This window comes from Malus sylvestris, chromosome 11 (assembly GCF_916048215.2).
Source record: "Malus sylvestris chromosome 11, drMalSylv7.2, whole genome shotgun sequence".
In the NCBI taxonomy this organism is placed as follows: domain Eukaryota; kingdom Viridiplantae; phylum Streptophyta; class Magnoliopsida; order Rosales; family Rosaceae; genus Malus; species Malus sylvestris.
In genome coordinates this window covers 32635131-32657479 of record NC_062270.1, presented here as the reverse complement: position 1 = coordinate 32657479, position 22349 = coordinate 32635131, and the positions used below count along the sequence as shown (strand labels likewise).

Here is a 22349-nt window from a genome sequence, read left to right as displayed (position 1 = left end):
ATTTTCCTAGTATTTTACCCAATAATGGGGGTCGATCCAAGATCAAGACACTCTCACGCAGTTATTATAAACCAAACAAAAGTCGTTCTTATGGTTTATGGCAATTACAAGTTGCGTATAAATTTTATTTCAGTATCCAGTCTTTAACTATCAAATCCTTATGGTTCGAGAAATTATTCCTTTCAACATACATGTATATATAACATAAAGAAGTTGAGGTTTCATCATATAACCAACTATAAGGGGGTAAACGTTTCTCTTGGTAAACTTCCGGTGTAGGTCAATGTACATTTCTTTATATCCTCCCAATAAAGGAAAATTAGCCTTCATGCACGTGCACATGTGCGTATAGAAGACATTTTTTGAATTACAATGTGTTACGCGTGACTTACACATTTTCAATTTCCATCTACATTCTATTGAATTTACATCAAGAAGAATAGAGAAAATAACATTTAATAAACATTTAATTGAATCACATTATTGCTAAATCATTGTGAGACTAAGCTCATCCCCTTCCTCCTTAATGTAGATAATATTGTTTGTTTAAAAAAAAACAATCATTTAACAACTAATTTAATCACATTATTATGTGCGTGTGAAATACCTTTTTAATAATGAGCATTATAAGTCTCTTAAGATATTTTGAACGTGTTTAAAAATAGAGCAAATAATATTTAATGAACAACTGATTGAAGTACATTATTAATAGCTTATTGTAAAGTACTAATTAAAAAAATGTAAAAAAAAATTAATTATTAAAAAAAACACGGTTAAAATAACAAAAATACTCTTATATTATTTGGTGTATTATTTTAAGTTGCTTTTGAAATTTTTTATTTTGGAGATATTTTTATTCAAATTTTTTTAATAAAACTTGTGACCTCAAAAGAAGTTGTTGGCTTTATATATAAAGAAGATAAGACATATTTCGTGAAACCAAGACAACTGAGAGACTTCTATTCTGTGGAGAACCAAGGGAGGCAGATTGTCTATCTTCTTGTTTAAGTGCCTTTTTCATCATTTTCTATTATGTGCGGTCACAATTGAATCATATCAACATTTTTTATTAATTTTTTTATAATGATAATAAAACGAAAAATAATAAAAATATAAAATATTAATATGGTTTAACCGCACAAATAAAAAAAATGACAAGAGCATCCAAAAGGAAGGCAGACAATCTGCCTCCGAACCAAAGACCGATGCACAGGTGATCTGTGACAAGAAAGGAGCGGCTGTATATATGTCATTCAGCTTTCGAGACTTCGAGTGTAGTCTAATCAAGCTTAGTAGCTGCTATAATCATATCACGACATAGGATTTGAAAAACATGCTAAAGAATCTTACTTCACCTCTGGGATTTTTGAACGTTATAGGAACGTTATATTGGAAGGTTTTTTGTTCTTTCATATCTTCAAGTCTTGATTGAACTACAGTTGAATCAGATTTTTGTTTTTTCCAAAATACTACCCTTACCTTATATTTATACCATGAATAATGTTAGGAAAATCAAAATTTTAAATTAAATTTGTAAATCAAATTATGTGTCACCAATATGAAATAAGCATATTAACCAACACCTAAGTAATAATCTAATTATTTACATCCACATCATTTGGTTTACAAAATTTGATTTAAAATTTTAGTCTTTCTAGCATTACCCATATACCATTATTTGTACCATATTTCTAATAGAGACGAGAACCACATGTATTGACGGGCTCTACCTCTATTAGATAGATGATACAAATATGTGATAAGTATAGCCTTGATTCTTTTTATTTATTTTATATATATATATATATATAATCTCCACTCTACGGAAATAAGACATACGCGTAATGGCAATTATGATGTTCTTGAAGACAATGGAAATAAGACGTACCATTTGGACTATTGCATGCATTTATCACATGCCGTGTTCGAAATTTTGGCAATTATAGTCATTCAAAATAATGGCAATTATGATGTTCTTGAAGACAATGGAAATATCTCGAAGTTTTGTAAAAGTTTCAATCCTAAAAGATAGTTTACATGACATATATTTAATAATTGTAGGTGGACTGTAATTGAAAAGCCAAGCATGCTCTCAAAGCACGCCAAAATTCCTAAAACATGTTGCGTTTCCTTTTGACCCCTTCTTGAGTATTTCAATTCCTATCACAAAAACGGGCTCATCCATATTCTTGAGTATTTCAATCAAATCAACTAATTTAACTTAGTTTAACTCATTCCTTGTACTGAGGGTATTGAATTACTAATTTTAATGTCCGATCCACATATTTTTTTTAATGGAGGAACATCATGAATTGGAATGATTTCCTTTCTTCTTATACTCATTCTTGATCATTAAATATCTCATTAATGTGGTGGCTCTTAGCTGTTTATGGAGTAATACTTACATGCAACCTTGTTTATATACTCCCATGTATTTTTCTCCCTTTTCACATTTCACGTGACCAGAGAGACTAAGGCCATAGCCAATGAAATGCCAAATGGTGGGATATAGCTCACTTTCAACATCACGCACTAAATCTCTTACTAATTGATTTCTATCATATTGTGTATATAAATGAAACTCTGTAGGATCTCTTATAATAGTATCTCCTAAAATATTTTTTTTCCCCGAAGATAGAAATATATTAGATACGAATAGAAAGGTTTACATCCTGGGCTAGGATATTAAACAAAAATTCAGGCCCAATACAGTCCCACCCAAATTCACGACCCTTATTGAAAACAAACTTAGCAACCGAGTGAGCAGCAACATTGCTCTCCCTAGGCACGTAAGAGAACGAAACTGACCTCAACCTACACGCTAGAACCTCAATATCACCAAGAATACATTCAAGACTGAAATCATGATCCAGTTCATGCCTAATCATCTGAATAATCACTTTGGCATCAGATTCAATAACAACATTATCATACCCGTAGTCAATGCAAGCCATGAGGGCGGTCCTAATTGCAGCAGCTTCCCCAACAGCCGCGGAGTGACACAGCTCAACTCCTGATCCCCCTGCACCATGAAGTAATCCAGCAAAGTCGCGGCAGACCCAGCCCACCCCCTGCGGAGGGTGGTCTTGCACCACGAGGCGTCAGTGTTGACCTTGAGGACCCCGAACGCCGGCTTCTCCCATCTACAAACCCCCCGGTCCAAAGAAGCGATCATCGGTCGACACCGAGGTTGTTTGCCCGCAGTCTCACTGAGCGTAGCGTCTCTGAATTCAGAGATGTTCCTGCTCCAGGCCTCCAAAAGCTCCAAGGGCTGCCGGTACACCCCATTAAAAACCACCTCATTTCTGTTTTTCCACAGTCTCCATAATCCAAAGGCAAACTCCTGCATGATCTCCTCCGCGTTGTCCCTCCCCTTGACCCGAGTCCAGAACAACTCCCAGCTAGATAGGAAGTCTGCTCCTGCCAGTTCAAAGGAATTCAACTGAAGCGAAGAGGAGAACCAGAACAGGTGGCTAAGGTGACATCGGAAGAATATATGAGTTTTCGACTCATCCATAGCACCACAAACTCCACAGACATTGTCCACTCTCATATGTCTCCGCTTCAGGTTACGTCGAACAGCCAGAGCGTTGTTACAACATCGCCAGATAAAAATTTTGATTTTGTTAGGTACCTTCAACTTCCAGATCAAGTTCCAAGCATAGCAATTTTTTGGCTTGTCGCTAGCAGACCCTCGGCCTTTCTTCCCCAAAGCACCATTTTCCATAAGGTTCATAGCCACTCCATACCCCGATCGAACCGAGTAAACCCTATTCGCGTTGTAATGCCACACCATCCAGTCCCGGCACCCAGTCTTGCTTAAGGGGATGCTTAAGATCGGTCCCACATCGTCCCGGTGAAAGCTTGCCAAAATCAGTTCACTTTTCCAAGAGCTGGACCCTGAATCAATTAACTCACTTACCAAAGTAGCTTGCAAGTTTACTAAAGGCATAACTCTAAAAGTAGAGGGCCTAGGAAACCACGAGTCCTCCCTAATATTGATGTAGGCCCCGTCCCCTACCCGCCACCGCAGGCCTTGTAGGAGCACCTTTCGGGCATCAAAAATGCCCTTCCAACCTCACGACGTGTTCCTACCCTTTCCCGCCTCAGTAAAACTCTTCCCAGGATAGTATTTTTCCTTCAGAACAATAGCGAGCAAAGACCCCGGATTCTGGATCAGCCGCCACCCAATCTTGGCGGGGAACGCCAGATTAAAACACTGGATATCCCTAAAGCCCAGCCCGCCAACTCATTTTTGTTTCATTAACCGCTCCCATGAGATCCAATGGACCCCCTTTCTCTGCTCGCTCCCTCTCCACCAGAAATTCCGGATAGCTTTCTCCAGGTCTCTACATACCCCAATGGGTAGTTTAAAACAGCTCATGGCATAGTTTGGCATCGCCATGGCCACTGCCTTGACAAGGACTTCCTTTCCTGCTTGACATAGAAATTGCTCAGCCCAACCTGTTAGCCGAGATTCAAGTCTGTCCCGCACCTCTTCAAAAACCACTCTTTTAGAGTGGCCAAAATCAGATTGCAGCCCAAGATACCTACCAAACCCAGTCTTGCATTGGATTCCCATGGTCCGGCCAATCTTTCTCCTCACCCTGTTCGAGGTCTTCGAGCCGAAGAAAATCAAGCTTTTGGACAGATTAACAGCTTGGCCCGAGCCACGGGCGTATGTCCGTAACACCTCAACGATGCCTCTCGCCTCCTCCACACTTGCATGACCGAATAACACCGAGTCATCCGCAAAAAACAGATGCGAGATCGGGGTCCCATTAGCCGACACACATAACCCGTGGAGGGCACCCCGCTCCATCCCTCTCCTAATGAGCATAGAAAGACCTTCCGTACAGAGCAGGAAGAGATAGGGAGATAGGGGGTCTCCTTGTCGCAGCCTTCGCTCCGACAGGACAAGCCCAGTCGGGTTCCCGTTTACTAGGATGCTGAAAGAGGCAGTGGAAATACACTCCTTAATCCAGTTGCAAAATAGAGGAGCGAACCCCAGTTTCGCCATCATGGATAAGAGGAACACCCACTTCACGCGGTCGTACGCCTTAGCCATGTCGAGCTTAATATCCATGCCAGTCTGATCACCTTTTTTTTTATGAAGTAGTGAGTGTATAAGCTCGTGCACCACCAAAATGTTGTCCTGAATTTGTTTCCCCGCCACAAAGGCAGATTGGTTGCCACAAATCACCTTTGGCATCACCATCTTTAGCCGGTTAGTGAGAACCTTGGCAATGACTTTGTAGATTACATTGCATAGTGCAATAGGCCGGTATTGCGTCATGTTCTTCGGGCACTTAACCTTAGGAATAAGCACAAGGTTAATATGATTCAGTTTCCTCATAATAGTACCAGAATGCCAGAAGGCTTTGACTATCTTGATCACATCTTTGCCCACTGTATCCCAATGATCCTGGTAAAAGCATCCAGAGTACCCGTCCGGACCCGGGGCCCTAATTGGAGGGATTTGGAAGACAGCCATTTTGATTTCCTCCTCAGACACCGCTGCCGTTAAGGCAAGGTTGTCCGCAGCAGACACACGTGGTGCCAGGCATTCCCTAAGCTCATCGATTTGCCCAGGCCTGCTCGACTTAAATAACTCCGCGAAATAAGAGGTAGCAATTGAGAAGATCGCTGCTTCGTCCTCCTGCCACACTTCATTCACGTCCTCCAATCCCTTGATTTGGTTGAACCTCCTTCTTTTGAGAGTTTGGGCATGGAAGAACTTAGAATTTTTATCACCTTCCTTTAACCATTGGGCACGCGACTTCACCCTCCAGTAAGATTCTTCGTTTCGATGAGCGGCCCTGAGCTCACTCTCCTTCATCTTAACCACATCCGAGGCAAAATCGGTAGACATATAAGCCGTTCTAATCTCCTCTTTCAACTGCTCGATAACTTTCTTTGAGTTCCTTCCTCTCCCTCGATACCATTCCTTAAGCCTGTGCCTTAAGGCTTTCAGTTTTTCACAAAAGTGAAAGACGTGTGACCCCCCATGTTTATCTCTCCATTCCTCTACCACCAGTTGCCGGCACTCCTCCATATTGCTCCATCGTGCATCATAAGAGAATTTCCTTCCCCTCCATGCTTTCACTTTCTCCGTGGACAAAAATAGCAGAGCATGATCCGACCCTTTCAGAACCACGTGCCTGATTGTGTTCTCAGGGTAAAGGTCCTGCCAACCCATTGTAGCCAAACCCCTGTCCAGGCGCTGCTGAATAGGCTTCGCCTCTTGGTTGTTCCGCCACGTAAACGGATAGCCAACAAAACCCAAGTCCATGAGCTCATTTTGAGCCACAAACTCTCTAAAGTCTTGCATACTAGACATCGGTCTGTAGTTGCCCCCCTCTTTCTCATCATTACACAGAATGTCATTAAAATCCCCGATGAGAAGAGTCATTCCCTTATTGTTCCCAAGCCGCCTGCTCAAATACCCTTATTGATCCCGCCGTTTTTTCTCATCAGTACTAGCATAGATAGCAAACAAATACCAGTGACACTTCTTGAGCTTATCCCAAATTTTAACTTCAATAACAAAGTCCTCAGACATCATCAGAGTGACCTGGGAAGCATCCCGCCAGAATACACAGAGGTCTCCCCCAATGTTTCTGGGTTCCACAGCGTGCATGTATTCTTGAGATACCCATACCGACTACTTTTATTCTTGGTTTCTAGCAAAACCACAATGTCAGGGGTGTGGAGCCGATTCTGCTTCAGCAGATTGTCAACTGTCAAGTCACCCCCGATACCCTGACAGTTCCAAGTGAGTAGCCTCATTTGGACTTGGGAGACCCTTCACGGCTGGTCTCCTCCGCCTCAACATATGACTCCCTACTTAGCTTAGATCTTTTAGGTTCCACACAGGGATTAACCTCATCATACTCCACCTCTCTGACACTTCTCTTTTTGCCTTTATTCTCGTTCATCACGGCTTCAATGATAGCTTCCAGCTCAAAAGGATCATCATCCGTAACCAAATCACACCCACTCACACACCCCCGATCTTCACTAGCTTTCCTCCGACTAACACTTACACTGTCCCCATCCTCACCAACGCCAGGCATAAGGTTAAGATCAAAGGTAGAGCCTCCATTCAGAGTCATACTGACCGTATCCACCCTTCCCTCCTGCTCGTAATGGTCGTTGAGTACCACGTGTTCTGCTCCCGCTGCCACCGCACCCCCTGGCCCAATTAAGCCTGCATCGAAAGCCAGTTCTCTCGTAGACCTCGCCTCTTCTTCAACTAGCCGTTGACATCGAATTTTTCCAGCAAGCACGTTGTCTCTGTGTCCCATTTTGTTAGACGACCACCTGGGCTTGCTTGGCGATGTAGCAGTGTCAATAACTTTCTCCTCCAACGGCGCGATGCACTCACTGTTGCTCTGAGATCTGCTAGCAAATTCCTGGGGTTGACATCCTATTCCTGACGCCGTCGAGGACCGCCCGGAGCGTCTACCACCACCCAGTTCATCGTTCCACCGCTCCGATCCACTCTGTCCACCATTTGACCCAAAGGATGCCCTATTCCTGGGTCCAGCTCCCAGTGGATTGCCTCTCAGGTCCGACACTGCATCGAACCCACTGAACGCAAAGGCCTCATTCCTCGTCTTGGTGCCATCTTCTGGATCTGTTCTTTCATCCAACGTTTCCTTGCAAATCCTAGTAGGGTGTCCTAGCTTTCCACAGATGAGACAGTAGTTAGGAAGCGATTCATACTTGAAATCAATCCAGATCTTGCCATCGTCGGGAAAGGTCACAAAGGTCCCTCTCATTAGGGGTTCGCGAACATTGAAGCCAATTTTCACCCGAATGAATCGTCCAATGCAGTCTCGGCTCCCAGTTTTGTCCACCGATCGAACCTCACCCATCAAACTACCTATTGTTTCAACTACCGCTTGGGTCATACTGAGCACCGGGACATTATGCAGCTGGACCCAGAACACTCATAGGAATAGGGGGGTCCATCGGTTCAGCCCCTTGTCCGTTCGATCTGCCACCAATACAAGGTCATTTTTGAACATCCAAGGCAGGTCAGCCTCAACCACCCGTTGCAGATCCCTTTTCCCCGCAAAGTGAGCGAGGAATCTCCGATCTCGGATCTCCTTAATCGAGACCCCTTCACGTCCACGCCAGAGAGACATAAAACGGTCAACAAACACATCTCCTTTCACCACCTTAGCAGTGAGAACTTCTGCAATCAGGGTGTACTAAAACCCTAATAGAGCACCTTCGACATCCTTGCTCTCAATACACACGCCTCCCTGTTCTTTCTCAGACAGGATGAGGTTGGTCCCAAATCGTGTCCCCAACTTCTCTAGGTCCTCATTCGGACTTCCCCCAGCCATGGCGAGTCAGAAGAGCCGCACCCCACTCACCCCCAGTGGCCACCACCACGAGCGCCAACCACATGTACCTTTTCTACTTTCAGATCTCCACCAGATCCAGATCTCCTCACCTGGGCAGGCCGCCCACGAGCCGCCAGAGGAGCTACTTCGCTCACAGTTTCCCCAACTAATCGCGACAGCCAAGCCAAGTCCCCGGATTCGCAACCAGAGCTTCGAGAAAGAGGGGCTAACCGGTCAGATCTCGGACGACGCTTCGACTACAGGACGCGCTCGTCGGCGGAGCATCACACTCCTCCTTTTAAGGCACCACTTTTGTTTCTGCACCATTTTCTCTATCTCCTAAAATATTTGATACATCCTATTATATTTCTTCTATTTTTAACATATCGGCCAGAGGGCGACCACCACGTGTAAGTAAGAGCTAAAATGTAGCCGGAGTTCATTCTATGTAGTGCACTGTGCACCATCTGTGATGCACCCGCGGATAATATAAGTCAAATTTCTTAGATCCAACTGTTGGAGATGATTGTATTATTATATTATGATTAATAAATCGCTGAAAATTTTTCTTCTTTTTTTCCCAAAGAACAACTAAGTTTTAGCAATGTTTATTTTCTATTGAAAAAATGTCATTTGAATTACACTATTATGAAAGAAAATGAATAAATCAGGTCTACTTAATTGAAATTGGAACTAAACTTAACATATACTTCACTTAATTATCGAAATAAAGAAGATACAAACAAAGGCACCTAGCATTTTTCCTTATTTAGGTAGAATGTACTCGTGATAGTTCAGCTCTTCAACTTGTGCTTGTATGCCTTAAAAAAATTGAGCAAATATTGTACTCATTTGGATGCTTAAAACAAAGTAAATAAATAAAAAGAGAACTAACGAAAAGTTTAAAAAAAAATTTTAATTTTAATAAAAAATGACAAATAAATGTGTAGTGAATAGTATAAAAAAAAGATAAAAATATGATTTTTCGTTAAAAATGAACAGTACTGAAAATATTTGGTTAAAACTTCCACAAATAAAATCATTCTGCCTCAATCCGAATTTTGCAAAGCAACATCAATGATAGTACCGTGTACAATGATGGTAAAATAATATATTTTTATATGAATAGAGTAATTGGTGATCGGTCAAACAAGTATATTGGAAATGGATCATCTTCGGATCTCTTCTATCTAATTCTCCTTATTAAATAATTAGGATTTTTGAAATTTAATTTAACGGTTAAAGTTATTATAACTTTTAAAATGAACTTCTGTTCGTAGTCGTTAGATTAAATTTCAAGAATCCAAATTATTTGACGATGAATATTAGGGAGGAAGTATCGGAGAGAATCCTTGCCCACATCACCCTGTACAACTCAGAAATGATCCGGAGTGGATTTTAACTGGAGGGCAATCTGGTAATTTCAAAATAAAATTTGTCATCACCCACCTCTCCAATTATTGCTGTCCTTGAGGCGAATCCATACATCATTTCAAAGCTAGCAAAGCTGCTCATCAAAACGCATAAACTTAATTCCCACCCATCCCATTACTCACCACCATGCCTGGTGAGCACGAAATTTCTCAGACTTCTTCACGCATGCAACACTATATCTCCGACGAAGAATCGGAATCCGAAGATCACGAAGACCACGAGGTACGAGAAGACGACGAAGAAAGTGATGGAAGCAGTACATCTCATGGAGGAAATTTTGAGAACAACTGCTTGTACAACATGTGTTCGTTGCAGCGTCGGAGGAGGCCCGGTTGGTCGCTAGGCCAAGTTCTCGACCCGAGGGCAAAATGGATTCAAGAATGGAACAGGATTTTCCTCCTTGTGTGTGCATCGGGGCTCATCATAGACCCTCTCTTCTTCTATGCCTTGTCCATTAGCCAGAGCTGTATGTGTCTGTTTGTGGACGGGTGGCTTGCCATCACGGTGACCGTGCTCCGCTGCATGACGGACGTTCTGCACGTGTGGAACATGTGGTTGCAGCTGAAGATGGCCAAGCGCTACTCCTTCACTGCAATGGTTGGGGGGGATGGTGGAGGAGCCACTGGGCTGCGCGACACTAGTCCAAGGTCTGTAGCTCTCAAGTACTTGAAGTCAAAGAAGGGGTTTTTGTTTGACCTCTTTGTTATTCTCCCCATACCCCAGGTAAGATTCATTAATTAATTTTGGTTAGATGCTGTTAAAACACACAAAACTGACATAGTTACTTAGCATCTTCGAATCTAGATGGTCCCACACATAACGTTAAAACTTATCTCTATGACATGTGTGTGTGAGCTTAAGCGTGTGTGAGTTTAAGTGTCTGGGAATTTAGCATGTCTAAATATCAATAACACTAATTTTGTGGTGGATTTTTAAGGTAATCGTTTACTACTCATCGTCATTAAATATCTTTTCTTTTTGCTGTCTTTGTTGTGATAATTGCCGTGGTTTCTCTCTATATATATTTGTCATTATCAAAGATATTTGGTCCGTTTGTTTAAGGTTTGTTGTAGAAAGGTGGCATTGAGAAATAAGAAGGTGACAGATGCATGCCAATAACTTGTTTTTATGCAATACAGCAAAAATGCACACGTATTTTGCAGGGAGGAATGGTTGTAACATGTGAGTTAGCTATGTCATACTGTCATCTCTCTTCGTTCCAGAAAAGGGTATAGAGCACAGACAACGTAAAAGCATAAAACGGTTTTCTTTTCTTTTTTTGCAGAATATATTTTTGGACACCAATACATTTTTCTTTTTATTTATAACCCAAATTTGCGGTGTTGGCTAAAGCATTTGTTTTGGTTAAGGAATCTAGGGTCTTTGTTTTGATGATATTTTTTTTAAAGGCATGCTTGTGGCATTTAATCATTTATTTTTAATATATAATGAGAAGATAAGAAATTTCTTCCTATAAGAAGTGGGTTTATTATAATTATTTTTATTTTTCTTTTGTCAATTAAGTGGTTGGAGCACTTACTATATATACATTGCACTATTTTAAGGTGTAAGGGAATGATGTTTACTACTAAAGTTTGAAGTGATATTTTGAGAGACATTAATTCAAGAATATGCCCTAATTAAGAAACAATATGATAGCATCATGTAAAGGTAATAGTCCAGGTGTAATACTTGTGCATATAAAGTTTCTCCAAAAGATCATTGATGTTCACAAATGTGTTGAGTCTAACTAAACATGAATTCTCAATTTGTTGGAAGCAAGTGGTGGATTACCTTAGTGATTAGGGTCTTTCTCGTCAAGCTACTGCGTCATAGATTCAAACTCCCCCTTCTCTCATTTCGTGTAGATTAGTGTAGAATTTCACTTGTATTAGAAATTATTTATGGAACAAATCAACATGAATATGCTCATTTTTCAGTACAGATAAAACATTTTCTGTGGACCTAATTTTTCATGCTGCTGTTACGAAAAAGAGAGGTTTTGTAGATTGAAACAAAATATTTAGCTAGCAAATTAAGAATTATTTTGCGAATATTCTATTTCAGATAATATTATGGGTGGTAATTCCTTCACTATTGGAGAGAGGATCGGTGACCGTAGTGATGACAGTGTTCTTGATGTTTTTCTTCCAATATCTCCCAAAGATCTATCACTCTGTCTGCCTCCTGCGTCGGATGCAAAATCTCTCTGGCTACATTTTTGGAACTGTTTGGTGGGGGATAGCCCTCAACTTGATTGCATATTTTGTCGCTGCCCATGTAAGTATACATCTTCCACAAATCCTTCAATCCCTCAACTTGATAGTTTGTTTTTATATAAGAAGAGTGCAACTAATTTCCTTTCTTAAGATGATTTAAGATGTTAGTGTTATATGATTTTGATATGTTATGTTGTTAGATTGTTGATTAGGTAAACTAATGCGTGGATATTCTAATGCTAACAGTTTGCCAATATAAAATACCAAAATAGAAAAGCACTATGTGTTATCATTTAAAACAATTTGAGTGTGACAGTTGCATAACGCTTTACATTCAAAAATGGTACATAAACGAACAATAATAATAATAATAATTAATAGATAGATAAATAAATACAATTAGTAATTTGATAACATTGTCCAGCACTGTGAACATACAGCAGTGACAAAAAAAAAATTGAGAAAAAGGATAAGGTGGCGCCCAAAATTTCCGACAAAAGAAATCATAACATATTCTTTTCAGGTAAAAAGGTATTGGAATCTTTGATGCCATGCAGGTCATTTAAAAGTCTTACGTCTAGGGTTTTCACTGGGTGGTTGATAGTTGTGACGTCCACTTCGACCCGACAATAAAGAGAAGGAAGAGACCAAGAAGATTAACATAATTTTACCCATGGCATGAATGATTAATCGAGAATCGAAAACAAGAAGCTTGGCCCAATCGTTCTACATGTGATTTGGAAAAGCGCTCTCATTGCCAAGAATGAGGGCAAAAAATTGGACCTTCTTTTTAAGCATTGTGTCACCCATTCGTAAGAGATTTTTCTAGTATGCCAGAAACATAGTTTGATACACTAAGTGTTATAATATAATTGATTAAAATTTTGATTAAAAAATATTCAATTAATTGCATCTTAACATTTAATGTATCGAATCGTATTTACAGTACAATGAAATGGTTTTTCCCACTCATACTTCACATTGATAATTATTTCTAATCTTATAATCACATAACCACATACTGACAAACATACATTTACCCCTTTAAGTTTGATGGTAATTGCAATCTCGTACAATATTTTTAAAACTTTTTAATTTCATACATTATTTAACATTTCATTTCAATTTTATACATTCGTTAAAATTTTTGTTAAGTTAACCGTTAACTGATGACGTGTCAGTCCACAATGATAAAAAAATTCAAATAAATTAATTTAAAAAAGAGAATAAATAAATTTAAAAAAGAAAAAAGAACTTAATGCCAAGTGGGTCCCACCCCGTCCATCATGCCTCCCCTTCAAGGCTTCAATCACACTTCATCTAAGAAATGTCCGTAGCTTTCTTGTCCCCAGAACTCTCTGCCTCTTCGCTATGGAGTTGAAGCACAACCAATCCCAAATTCCAGTAAACAAAAATAATGAATCGTACCATGTTTGAACTCTGGATGATTCCTGCAAATAGAACTCGTCTGAGAATCCCAACAGGAATTTGGGGCCAATTCGGGAATTTAGGGTTTCAACTTTCAATTGATTTGGGGGTAATAGCTAGCTCTGAGAGAGAGTGGAGATGATGAGGCGATGCAAACGAAGGACGCAAAGAGGTTGCAGGAGATGAACTGAAAACATCGATGAAGGAGACGAAGCCGCGAAGGAGGTGATGTCTGGTAGGTTCTTCGTGGCCCAATGCTGCGCGAGAGATCGCGACGGCTCTAGCTTGATAGCGGGGAGGGAGAGCAGGAAGAGGAGGAGCGGGAGCACGGAGACGATCAGAGGTTGTACAAGACGGGGCTTGACGACGGCAGATGTAGATGCAATGAAACCGAGGAGACTGTGGGTTGCTTCCTCAAACCGAAGAGAGAGAGAGGTGGTCACCGATGATAGGAGGGTGAGGATGGTGTTTATCAGCGGTGGCTGTGAGGGAGGAGATGGGGAAGGAGGAAATGGGAAGTTAGAGTAGGATTGTAGGGGTGGACCCATTTTATTTTTAATTTATGTAAACAAATTTGACTACAACATCAGCAAAAATATAGGTTTTTTATTTACTACATCATTACTCAATGGTCAAATTAACTGTTTGATTAACGAATGTATGATGTTGTAATGAAATGTTAATTACTGTATAAAATTGAATTTTATTAGAAATATTGTATGATGTTGCAATTCTATCTAAACATGAAGTGGTATATTGTAATTTAGCCAACATATTGTGTCATTTTACACCCTTTCTTTTTCGCTTATAATATAATTGTTTTTTTTTTTGTCCAAAAGGAGTGTTAGGAAGAGACAAAAGATGCGTACGTGATTAAGAATTTTTTTTTCTTAAACAAAAAGATTAAGAAATCTTTAGATTCTCTAATTATCTTCCGTGCTGATGTTGTTCCCCGGATATACCGGTGCAGATCCACCTCAAAAGTAGAAACATGTATAGCTTTTTTTTACAAAATTCAACTTTTCCCCTCAAAACATATTTTTTCTTGCCTATAAGCCATCATATTATCCAAATAATAAAAGTTTTTATTGTGTCAACCATCTTATTATTTAGGGTTTTGGGTTTAGAGAATTAAGCTGCTAATTTGCGACAGGAGAGACTTGATTTAAATATTTTTAATTATCTTTCTCTGTCTATGATCTGATGTTAATTTGCAGGCTGCAGGAGCATGTTGGTACTTGTTAGGAATTCAACGGGCAGAGAAATGCTTGAAAGAGCAATGCAGAGAATCAAGTGGATGCGGCCTCAGAATACTAGCTTGCAAAGACCCTATTTACTACGGAGCAACAAACACTCTCAGAGACACTGCGAGACTTGCCTGGGCGGAGAACAGAAAAGCACGGTCGACGTGCTTAGACAATGCCGATCATTACGATTATGGAGCTTATTCATGGACTGTTCAGCTTGTTACAAACGATAGCCGATTGGAAAAAATACTTTTTCCCATCTTTTGGGGCCTAATGACTCTCAGGTACTTTTCATCTTCACCTCTTTTTCCCACCCCTTCTTAATTATTTTATATTGTTGTGTTGTTTTAGCTTTGATTACCTTCAGCCTTTGTGTTAAGTGTTAGATGATTGAATTATATTTAATTATGTGCAGCACCTTCGGAAACTTGGAAAGCTCAACTGAGTGGTTGGAGGTTGTTTTCAACATCATTGTTCTAACTAGTGGGCTGCTTTTGGTCACCATGTTGATAGGAAACATAAAGGTAAAGAACTTTGCAAGATTTTTTAGGACCACACATTTAGACATGATATTGTTTAGTCAAGAGTCTTTATTTATATTCTAATAACATAATATGTCAAACTGTCTTATATAAGAAAATTCGAGACGTTCAAGAGGGATTCATGGTTAATGCTCTTTCTTTTGAGTACTGTACGTGTGTACAGGTGTTTTTGCATGCGACAACATCTAAGAAACAAGCAATGCAATTGAAGATGAGAAACATAGAGTGGTGGATGAGGAAGAGGCATTTACCTCAGGGGTTTAGACAGCGAGTGCGAAACTACGAGCGCCAGAGATGGGCCGCCATGCGTGGCGTAGATGAATGTGAGATGATCAGAAACCTCCCTGAGGGCCTCAGGAGGGACATCAAGTATCATCTATGCTTGGACTTAGTAAGACAAGTATGTTTCTATACACACTTCTAATCTATTCACTTTAGTCAAATAATGGTTAGGGCCAGCCTCCAAATAACTAGAGTTGGGCAGTTCTAAGTACAAAATTACAAACATTACAAGAGAGGTACATAGTAGATTAATATGAATACTATCTAGCTAATTCCTTAGTTATTGAAACTTGTTTCAGGTGCCATTGTTCCAACATATGGATGATCTGGTTCTTGAGAATATTTGTGACCGTGTGAAGTCTCTTATATTCCCAAAAGGAGAAACAGTGAGTTACCAACCGATATGCCTATTCTTTTACTATAACAGTACCCGTGGCATATGACTATTTATCTAGTAAAACTCAGTCTTCACTTTGTTAGAGCAGGTTCTGAGTTCAAATCTCATGGACTAATTGTTGATTAAAAAGAGCCGTGACAATACTTGTGGACCTTATAGTTTTATGTGCAACTTAGGCCACATTCACAGCAACAGACGTTCGATTCTAGTTTTACTCTATTACATGCTCATTAAATGATAACTTTCAAAGTAAAATATGGTAGCAATAGTACATAGAATAAAATTGCTAGTCCTGCTTTTTCTTTCTGCAATTCAAATTTTAACAGCAACCTTTATGAGCTTCATACAGATAACTAGAGAAGGAGATCCAGTTCAAAGAATGCTGTTTGTAGTAAGGGGTCACCTTCAAAGCAGTCAAGTTCTCAGAGATGGTGTGAAAAGTTGCTGCATGTTAGGCCCTGGCAACTTCAGCGGCGATGAGCTTTTGTCATGGTGTCTCAGAAGGCCCTTTATAGAAAGACTACCACCATCTTCCTCCACATTAGTCACTCTTGAAACCACAGAGGCATTTAGCCTTGAAGCTGAGGATGTCAAATACGTGACTCAACATTTTCGGTACACATTTGTGAACGAAAAGGTTAAGAGAAGTGCAAGGTACTACTCACCCGGTTGGAGGACTTGGGCTGCTGTGGCAATTCAGTTGGCTTGGAGGAGGTACAAGCACCGGTTAACGCTGACTTCGTTGTCGTTTATAAGGCCTAGGAGACCTCTATCAAGGTGTTCTTCACTGGGAGAGGACAGGCTCAGATTGTATACGGCCCTGTTGACGTCTCCAAAGCCAAATGATCAAGATGACTTTTTTGATTGATTATAGAGATCAGTCAAAGGCTGTGTGCATTGTGAACTTTGGTTATGTTTTAATGTCTCAATTTTGTATATATAGAACAAGGGGAAGACATGATATTAGTGATTTCTTGGGTAATTATTAAGTAGAATTATGAGAATGTAAGTGGCAGTAATACTAGTGAAATATGAATGATTGCTTTTATCTAGACATCTAAAATCTCTATTAGCATATATATTCTCTTTAACCAAAGGGATACATAACACCACATAAACAACATTCTTCAGTCTTTAGCTGTCACTCCAGACCAGGTGTAGGCATCATTAGTTCTAGTTATCCACTAGCATGCACACTTAATAGTTAATTAGTACTGCCTCTCGCTTAAACATTAAGGCCTCTCATTTGGCGTACGTGTAGAATTGGTTTCAATTGAACAACTCACTAGATTCGATATATGTAGGAAGAAATGAATGTCAACTTTTAAATTATGTTCAAGCTTAAAGGTGGAAGATGGATTAGTCATTGTGAAGGAAAGCTGTCCCTTCTAATTCTCCACAAAATGGTACGATTAGAAGTGATAGCTTTCCTTCATGATTAATCATGATTAATCATTCTTCTACCTTCATCAAAGACAAATTAATGTAAACTTATCCAAAATCTAAAATTTTGATGTCGGCATTAATTTTTCCTTAGGAACTGCAGAATTTACACCAAACAAGGCCTAAAGAAGGCCTAATGTATTGGATATGTACATCATAATTAATAGGGAACTTTAACGAAAAGCACCCGGTACTGTTCACTTTAACGAAAAACCACATTTTTACACTAAAAAGTCAATCCTGGTACTATTCACTTTACCCTTTATTTTGTCTTTATCATTAAAACTCAAAGTTTTCAAGCTCTTTTCATTAGTTTTCCTTAATTAATATTGTCCATATCAGACATGCCACGTCAGCAGTATTGACACATAAACTGTGGCTTATGTCCTAAAGCTACCTAAGCTGAATATTAGTGTATAAATACTCTTTCTCTCTCATTTGTAGAAAGATAAGTTCAATTGTAATTACTGTTTTCTCTAGTGAAATACTTCTTAGCTTCCTTTCTTCTCTCTTAATTTTTCTCTGAATCCTTGATTTCTCTGTTTCTTGATTCTCTATTGTGAGTGTTAATATGGTATTGAGAGCCAGTATCGCTTGCGTGGCTGATGCTGGATTCTTCTTATGCTGTTAACTTCACTGGAAAAGAGGTGATATGGTTCTTTCTCTGTAGTCGAAATTACAACATTTCTGTTTGATTTCATGAAGGCTGATGCCATATATGTTTGAGTTCTTGTAATATTGATTGAAAATTGTTTGAAGGCCGATGCCATAATTGTGCTCAATTTTATGAGTTTAATGAATTGAGTGAAGGCCGATGCCATACGAAGTTGTTGACTTCAGAAGATTTTTGTATACATATATATAAGAATTGATTCTTGTTCAGTTTTTGGTAATTTTACACAGTTGTTGAGTGAAATTTCATCTGGGTAATTTTCTAGCCATCTGGGTTCTTGATCTATTTCTTGATTTGTGGTATTACAAAGATTGTTTGTGATCATCATGTCTACTACTGTGAAGATTGAAAGTCTGCTTGGTATGCTTACAAGTAAGCTTAGTCATGAAAACTTTATCAAATGGAGTTTTCAATTTTGTTTTGTACTTCGTGGATATGATCTTCTTGCTCATTTCACTGGAAAGTTGATTTGTCCTCCAAAGTTTGTTCTTACACCTGAATATGGGGTTACCAAAGAAATTAGTACTGCATATAAAGACTGGGTTAAGGAAGATATGGCTTTGTTAAGTCTGTTGATTGCTACTTTAAGTAATGATGCTATTGAACATGTTGTTGGTTGTAAAAGATCGTATGAGGCCTGGACTGCATTACAAGATCGTTATATGGATGTGTCTAGTACTAGTGTTAATCACTTAAAAGATGAGCTTCATACTTTGCAAAAGGATAATGATACAATTGACAAATATATATTGAGATTGAAAGCACTTAAAGATCAGTTACAAGCAGCTGGGGAAAAAGTTTCTGATAATGATCTGATTATTGCTGCCTTGTCTGGTCTACCCTCTGATTATGATATGATTAGGATTGTAATCTTGGCTAGGGATACTCTTATTACATTGGAGGAATTCAGAGCACAATTGGTGGGTGCTGAGAAGAGTGTTGAGGCTAGAATGAAATCTCTAGTACATAGTATGACTGTTATGTATGTTAATGGTCTTACTCAGGGTGGTGTTGAAAATTCTTCTAGTTCTAGTTCTTCTTCATCTAATGTTGGTTATCAATCTCCCTCTTAGGGTGTTTTTCAATCTATTGGAACTAATTTTTTAGTCTCAACAGAATTCTGGTCAAGGTTTTAGGTCTTATAACAATAACTCTTATAGGCCTAGAGGTAATGGTGGATACAAACCTCGATTCAATGGTGCTCGAAATGGAAATTCATGGCAACCTTGATTTGGTAATTCTAATAATAGGTATGAGCCTATTCCTGAATGTCAGATTTGTTCTCGAAAGGGTCACACTACAGTGACTTGTCTGTATAGAAATGTAACCAATAGGAAGCCTATTCTAGAATGTCAACTTTGTGGAAAACGAGGCCATATAGCTATTAATTACAAGCACAGAGACAATTATTCTTACCAAGGGAATCAACCTCCTCTATCTCTCTGCTAACTATGCATATTAGGGTTTTCAATAAGTTTTTTGACCTCAACCACCTATGTTTTCACCTCTTAATCAATATGTTGTTCAAGCAAATGGAGCAACATCTTCTGGTCAAGCAAATTTCATAGCAATGAATGCTCAAAACCCTTATGAATTTGTTATAGGAGATTCTTGGATTCTTGACACAGGAGCATCTCATCATATGAGTCCTGATGTCACATTACTTTCAAGAGCTACTCCATATGGAAAATAGTTATGGGAAATAATGAAGGTTTGATAATTAAACATACTGGCAATGGAACTTTATAGACTCCATCTCATTCTTTATTTCATAAGAATATTTTGCATGTTCCTATGTTGACTATAAATCTGTTATCTATGAAGAAGTTATGCAAAGATAATCATAGTTGGTTTATATGTAATGAATAATAGTTTTTTTTTGTGCAAGACAAGGTAACAGGGGTGATACTTCATCAAGGAAAGAGTAGCAATAATGAACTGTTCAAAGTTCCTGTATATATTTTTCCTACATTGTTGAATAAAGGTGGTTTGTCTTCTGCTTTCTTGGGGCATGCAGTGAGGAGTACCCTGTGGCATCAAAGGCTTGGGCACCCTTCTAATAAGGTGTTGACTACTATGCTAAGAGATTCTAAAAATTCTTGTATTACAGATGATCATGTGAAAGTTTGTACACATTGTCTAGATGGAAAGATGAGTATGATTCATTTTCCTGATTGATTAGATAAGATTGAGGTTCATTTTCATAAGATTCACACAGATGTGTGGGGGCCTTCACCAACTATGTCTCTTAAGGGCTTTAGATATTATGTGTCTTTTCTAGATGAAGCCACTAGGATTGTATGGATTTACCTTTTAATCAATAAGCTGAAGTTTTTGGAACATTTCTAAAATTTTGTGCTTATGTTCAGAACTAATTTCATATTCGAATTAAGATTTTACAATTTGATGGTGGTGGAGAGTTTATGAGTAATGCATTTCAGAGTTATCTTTCTACCAATGAAATTATGCATTTTGTTTCATGCTATTACACCCCACAGCAAAATGGGTTGGCAGAAAGGAAACACCAGCACTTAATTGAGACTTCCATCACTTTGTTATATGTTGCCAAGTTACCACAGAAATTTTGGTATCATGCAATGGCACATGTTGTGTTCCTGATTAATCGGATGCCTTGTAAGACACTCAAGATGGAGTCTTCCTTTTGGATAGTATTTGGTAAGACTCCTAATTTGTCTTTTGTCAAGATAGTTGATTCTGCCATTTATCCATATCTTAGGCCATACAATATCAACAAACTACAAACCAAGTCCATGCAGTGTATGTTTCTTGGTTATTCTTATGGATATAATGGTGCTCTTTGTTACAATGTTTTGACATATAAGATTATGGTGTCTCACAATATAATATATGATGAAAGTTTTTTTTTCCTATCTGGATTTGGTTAGAACTTCTACTTCCTCTCAATCATGTTCAAGTACTAGTACACAGTTAAGACCAATTGTTGTTCAGTTGTCTACTTCTGCTTCACAGTCACATGTACCTGCTCACAGTAATTTCATTGGTTCTCGTAGTTCACTCTCTAATACCACTGCGTTCAGTAATTCTCAATCTTCAAATGTACAAGAATCAGTATCCCCAGTTCATCTTAACAGTTCCAATGCTACTATTTCCACATCACCTGCAATGTTGCTTGTCCTTGACTCTGGTCTGTTAGAAATTGTTTTGCCCAAAAAACACTCATCTTCGTCACATACATCATTGGTCCTACCTGTATTAAGTGGAATTCAGACAAGATTGAGAATTGGAACCATATCCAGACAAGATTACACTGCATTCACTACAACTTTTCAAAAAATTCAGCCTTTAATTTTGATTGATGACAATCATTTTTTGGGGGGGTTTACTTTTCTAGCTAATATCACTTATTCATTTTAGCCTTCTACTTTCAAGCAAGCTTCACAAATTCCTCACTGGCAAATGGCCATGCAAGAAGAATTTGATGAACTGCAAACTCAAGGTACTTGGGTTCTTGTTCCTTCTACTGCTGAAAAAAATGTCATTGACAGTAAATGGGTTTACAAAATCAAATGAAATTATGATGGTTCAATATCTCGATATAAAGCCCGATTGGTTGCTCAAGGGTTTAGTTAAGAAAAGGGACTATAGTGAAAACGTTAGTCCAGTAGTAAGGCATACCACAGAAAGGTTAGTTCTAGTTCTTGCTGCCATTCATCATTGAGATTTAAGACAATTAGATGTTAGAAATGCATTCCTTCATGGAGAATTACAAGAAGAGGTTTACATGAAGCAACCTCAGGGGTTTGTCAACTCTAGTTGTCCTTCTCATGTTGGTAAACTAGTTATCTTACTGTTGTATGTCGACGATGTCATCATCACTGGTTCAAATCCTACAGTGATTCAATCTGTCATCAATACTCTTCATGCAGTGTTTGATCTTAAAGATATGGGAAAATTAGCCTATTTCCTTGGTCTTCAGGTTTCTTATAAATCAAATGGGGATATATTTGTGAATTAGTCTAAATATGTCAAATATCTTATTCATAAGGCTGCCATGGATGACTGCAAACCATGTTCAACCTCGTGCAAGCCTCGTAATCAAGTTCTAACTACTAAGGGTATCTTGTTGCCTGATCCTACTCTATATCGAAGTTTTTAGGAGGTTTACAATACCATACTTTCACGAGACCCGATATTGCATTTGCAGTTAACACAGTATGTCAGTATATGAGTACACCAACTGATGTCCATTTTGAAGTGGTTAAACAAATCTTGCGATTTTTACAAGGAACAGCAAAATGTGGCTCGAACTTTATTGCAACATCATCTTTGTCTCTTAATGCATATA

At 38.9% G+C, this 22349-nt stretch overlaps 2 protein-coding genes and 1 long non-coding RNA gene across 3 annotated transcripts; 2 read left to right on the top strand and 1 right to left on the bottom strand.

Annotated features, from left to right (window-relative positions):
* Positions 1-2645: 2645 nt before the first annotated feature.
* LOC126590405 (uncharacterized) lies at positions 2646-6789 on the bottom strand. The gene is made up of 5 exons (XM_050255869.1): positions 6575-6789; positions 4358-6434; positions 4096-4219; positions 2935-3900; positions 2646-2821 (listed from the first exon to the last, which is right to left on the bottom strand). Exons 1-5 carry the CDS (start codon positions 6787-6789, stop codon positions 2646-2648), a joined length of 3558 nt encoding a protein of 1185 aa, XP_050111826.1.
* A 3066-nt stretch (positions 6790-9855) lies between these two features.
* Positions 9856-16969, top strand: LOC126590907 (cyclic nucleotide-gated ion channel 4-like). The gene is made up of 7 exons (XM_050256424.1): positions 9856-10514; positions 11859-12071; positions 14656-14969; positions 15101-15209; positions 15391-15627; positions 15809-15895; positions 16256-16969. The coding sequence occupies exons 1-7, from the start codon at positions 9918-9920 to the stop codon at positions 16772-16774; spliced, it is 2076 nt and encodes a 691-aa protein (XP_050112381.1). The 5' UTR covers positions 9856-9917; the 3' UTR covers positions 16775-16969.
* Positions 16970-17796: 827 nt separating this feature from the next.
* LOC126591088 (uncharacterized) lies at positions 17797-20373 on the top strand. The gene is made up of 2 exons (XR_007612253.1): positions 17797-17996; positions 19911-20373. It is a non-coding gene; the product is annotated as an uncharacterized LOC126591088 (long non-coding RNA).
* The last annotated feature ends 1976 nt before the right edge of the window (positions 20374-22349 follow it).

Excerpts from the sequence above, each read along its gene's own strand:
- LOC126590405 (XM_050255869.1), bottom strand. The coding sequence starts at position 6,789 with ATGAGGCTACTCACTTGGAACTGTCAGGGTATCGGGGGTGACTTGACA. Across the intron at positions 6,435-6,574 it reads TCTGGCGGGATGCTTCCCAG|GCGGCTTGGGAACAATAAGG; the intron begins GTCACTCTGATG and ends GTATTTGAGCAG. Across the intron at positions 2,822-2,934 it reads ATGGCTTGCATTGACTACGG|CGTGTAGGTTGAGGTCAGTT; the intron begins GTATGATAATGT and ends TTGAGGTTCTAG.
- LOC126590907 (XM_050256424.1), top strand. The coding sequence starts at position 9,918 with ATGCCTGGTGAGCACGAAATTTCTCAGACTTCTTCACGCATGCAACAC. Across the intron at positions 10,515-11,858 it reads TTATTCTCCCCATACCCCAG|ATAATATTATGGGTGGTAAT; the intron begins GTAAGATTCATT and ends ATTCTATTTCAG. Across the intron at positions 15,628-15,808 it reads GCTTGGACTTAGTAAGACAA|GTGCCATTGTTCCAACATAT; the intron begins GTATGTTTCTAT and ends AACTTGTTTCAG.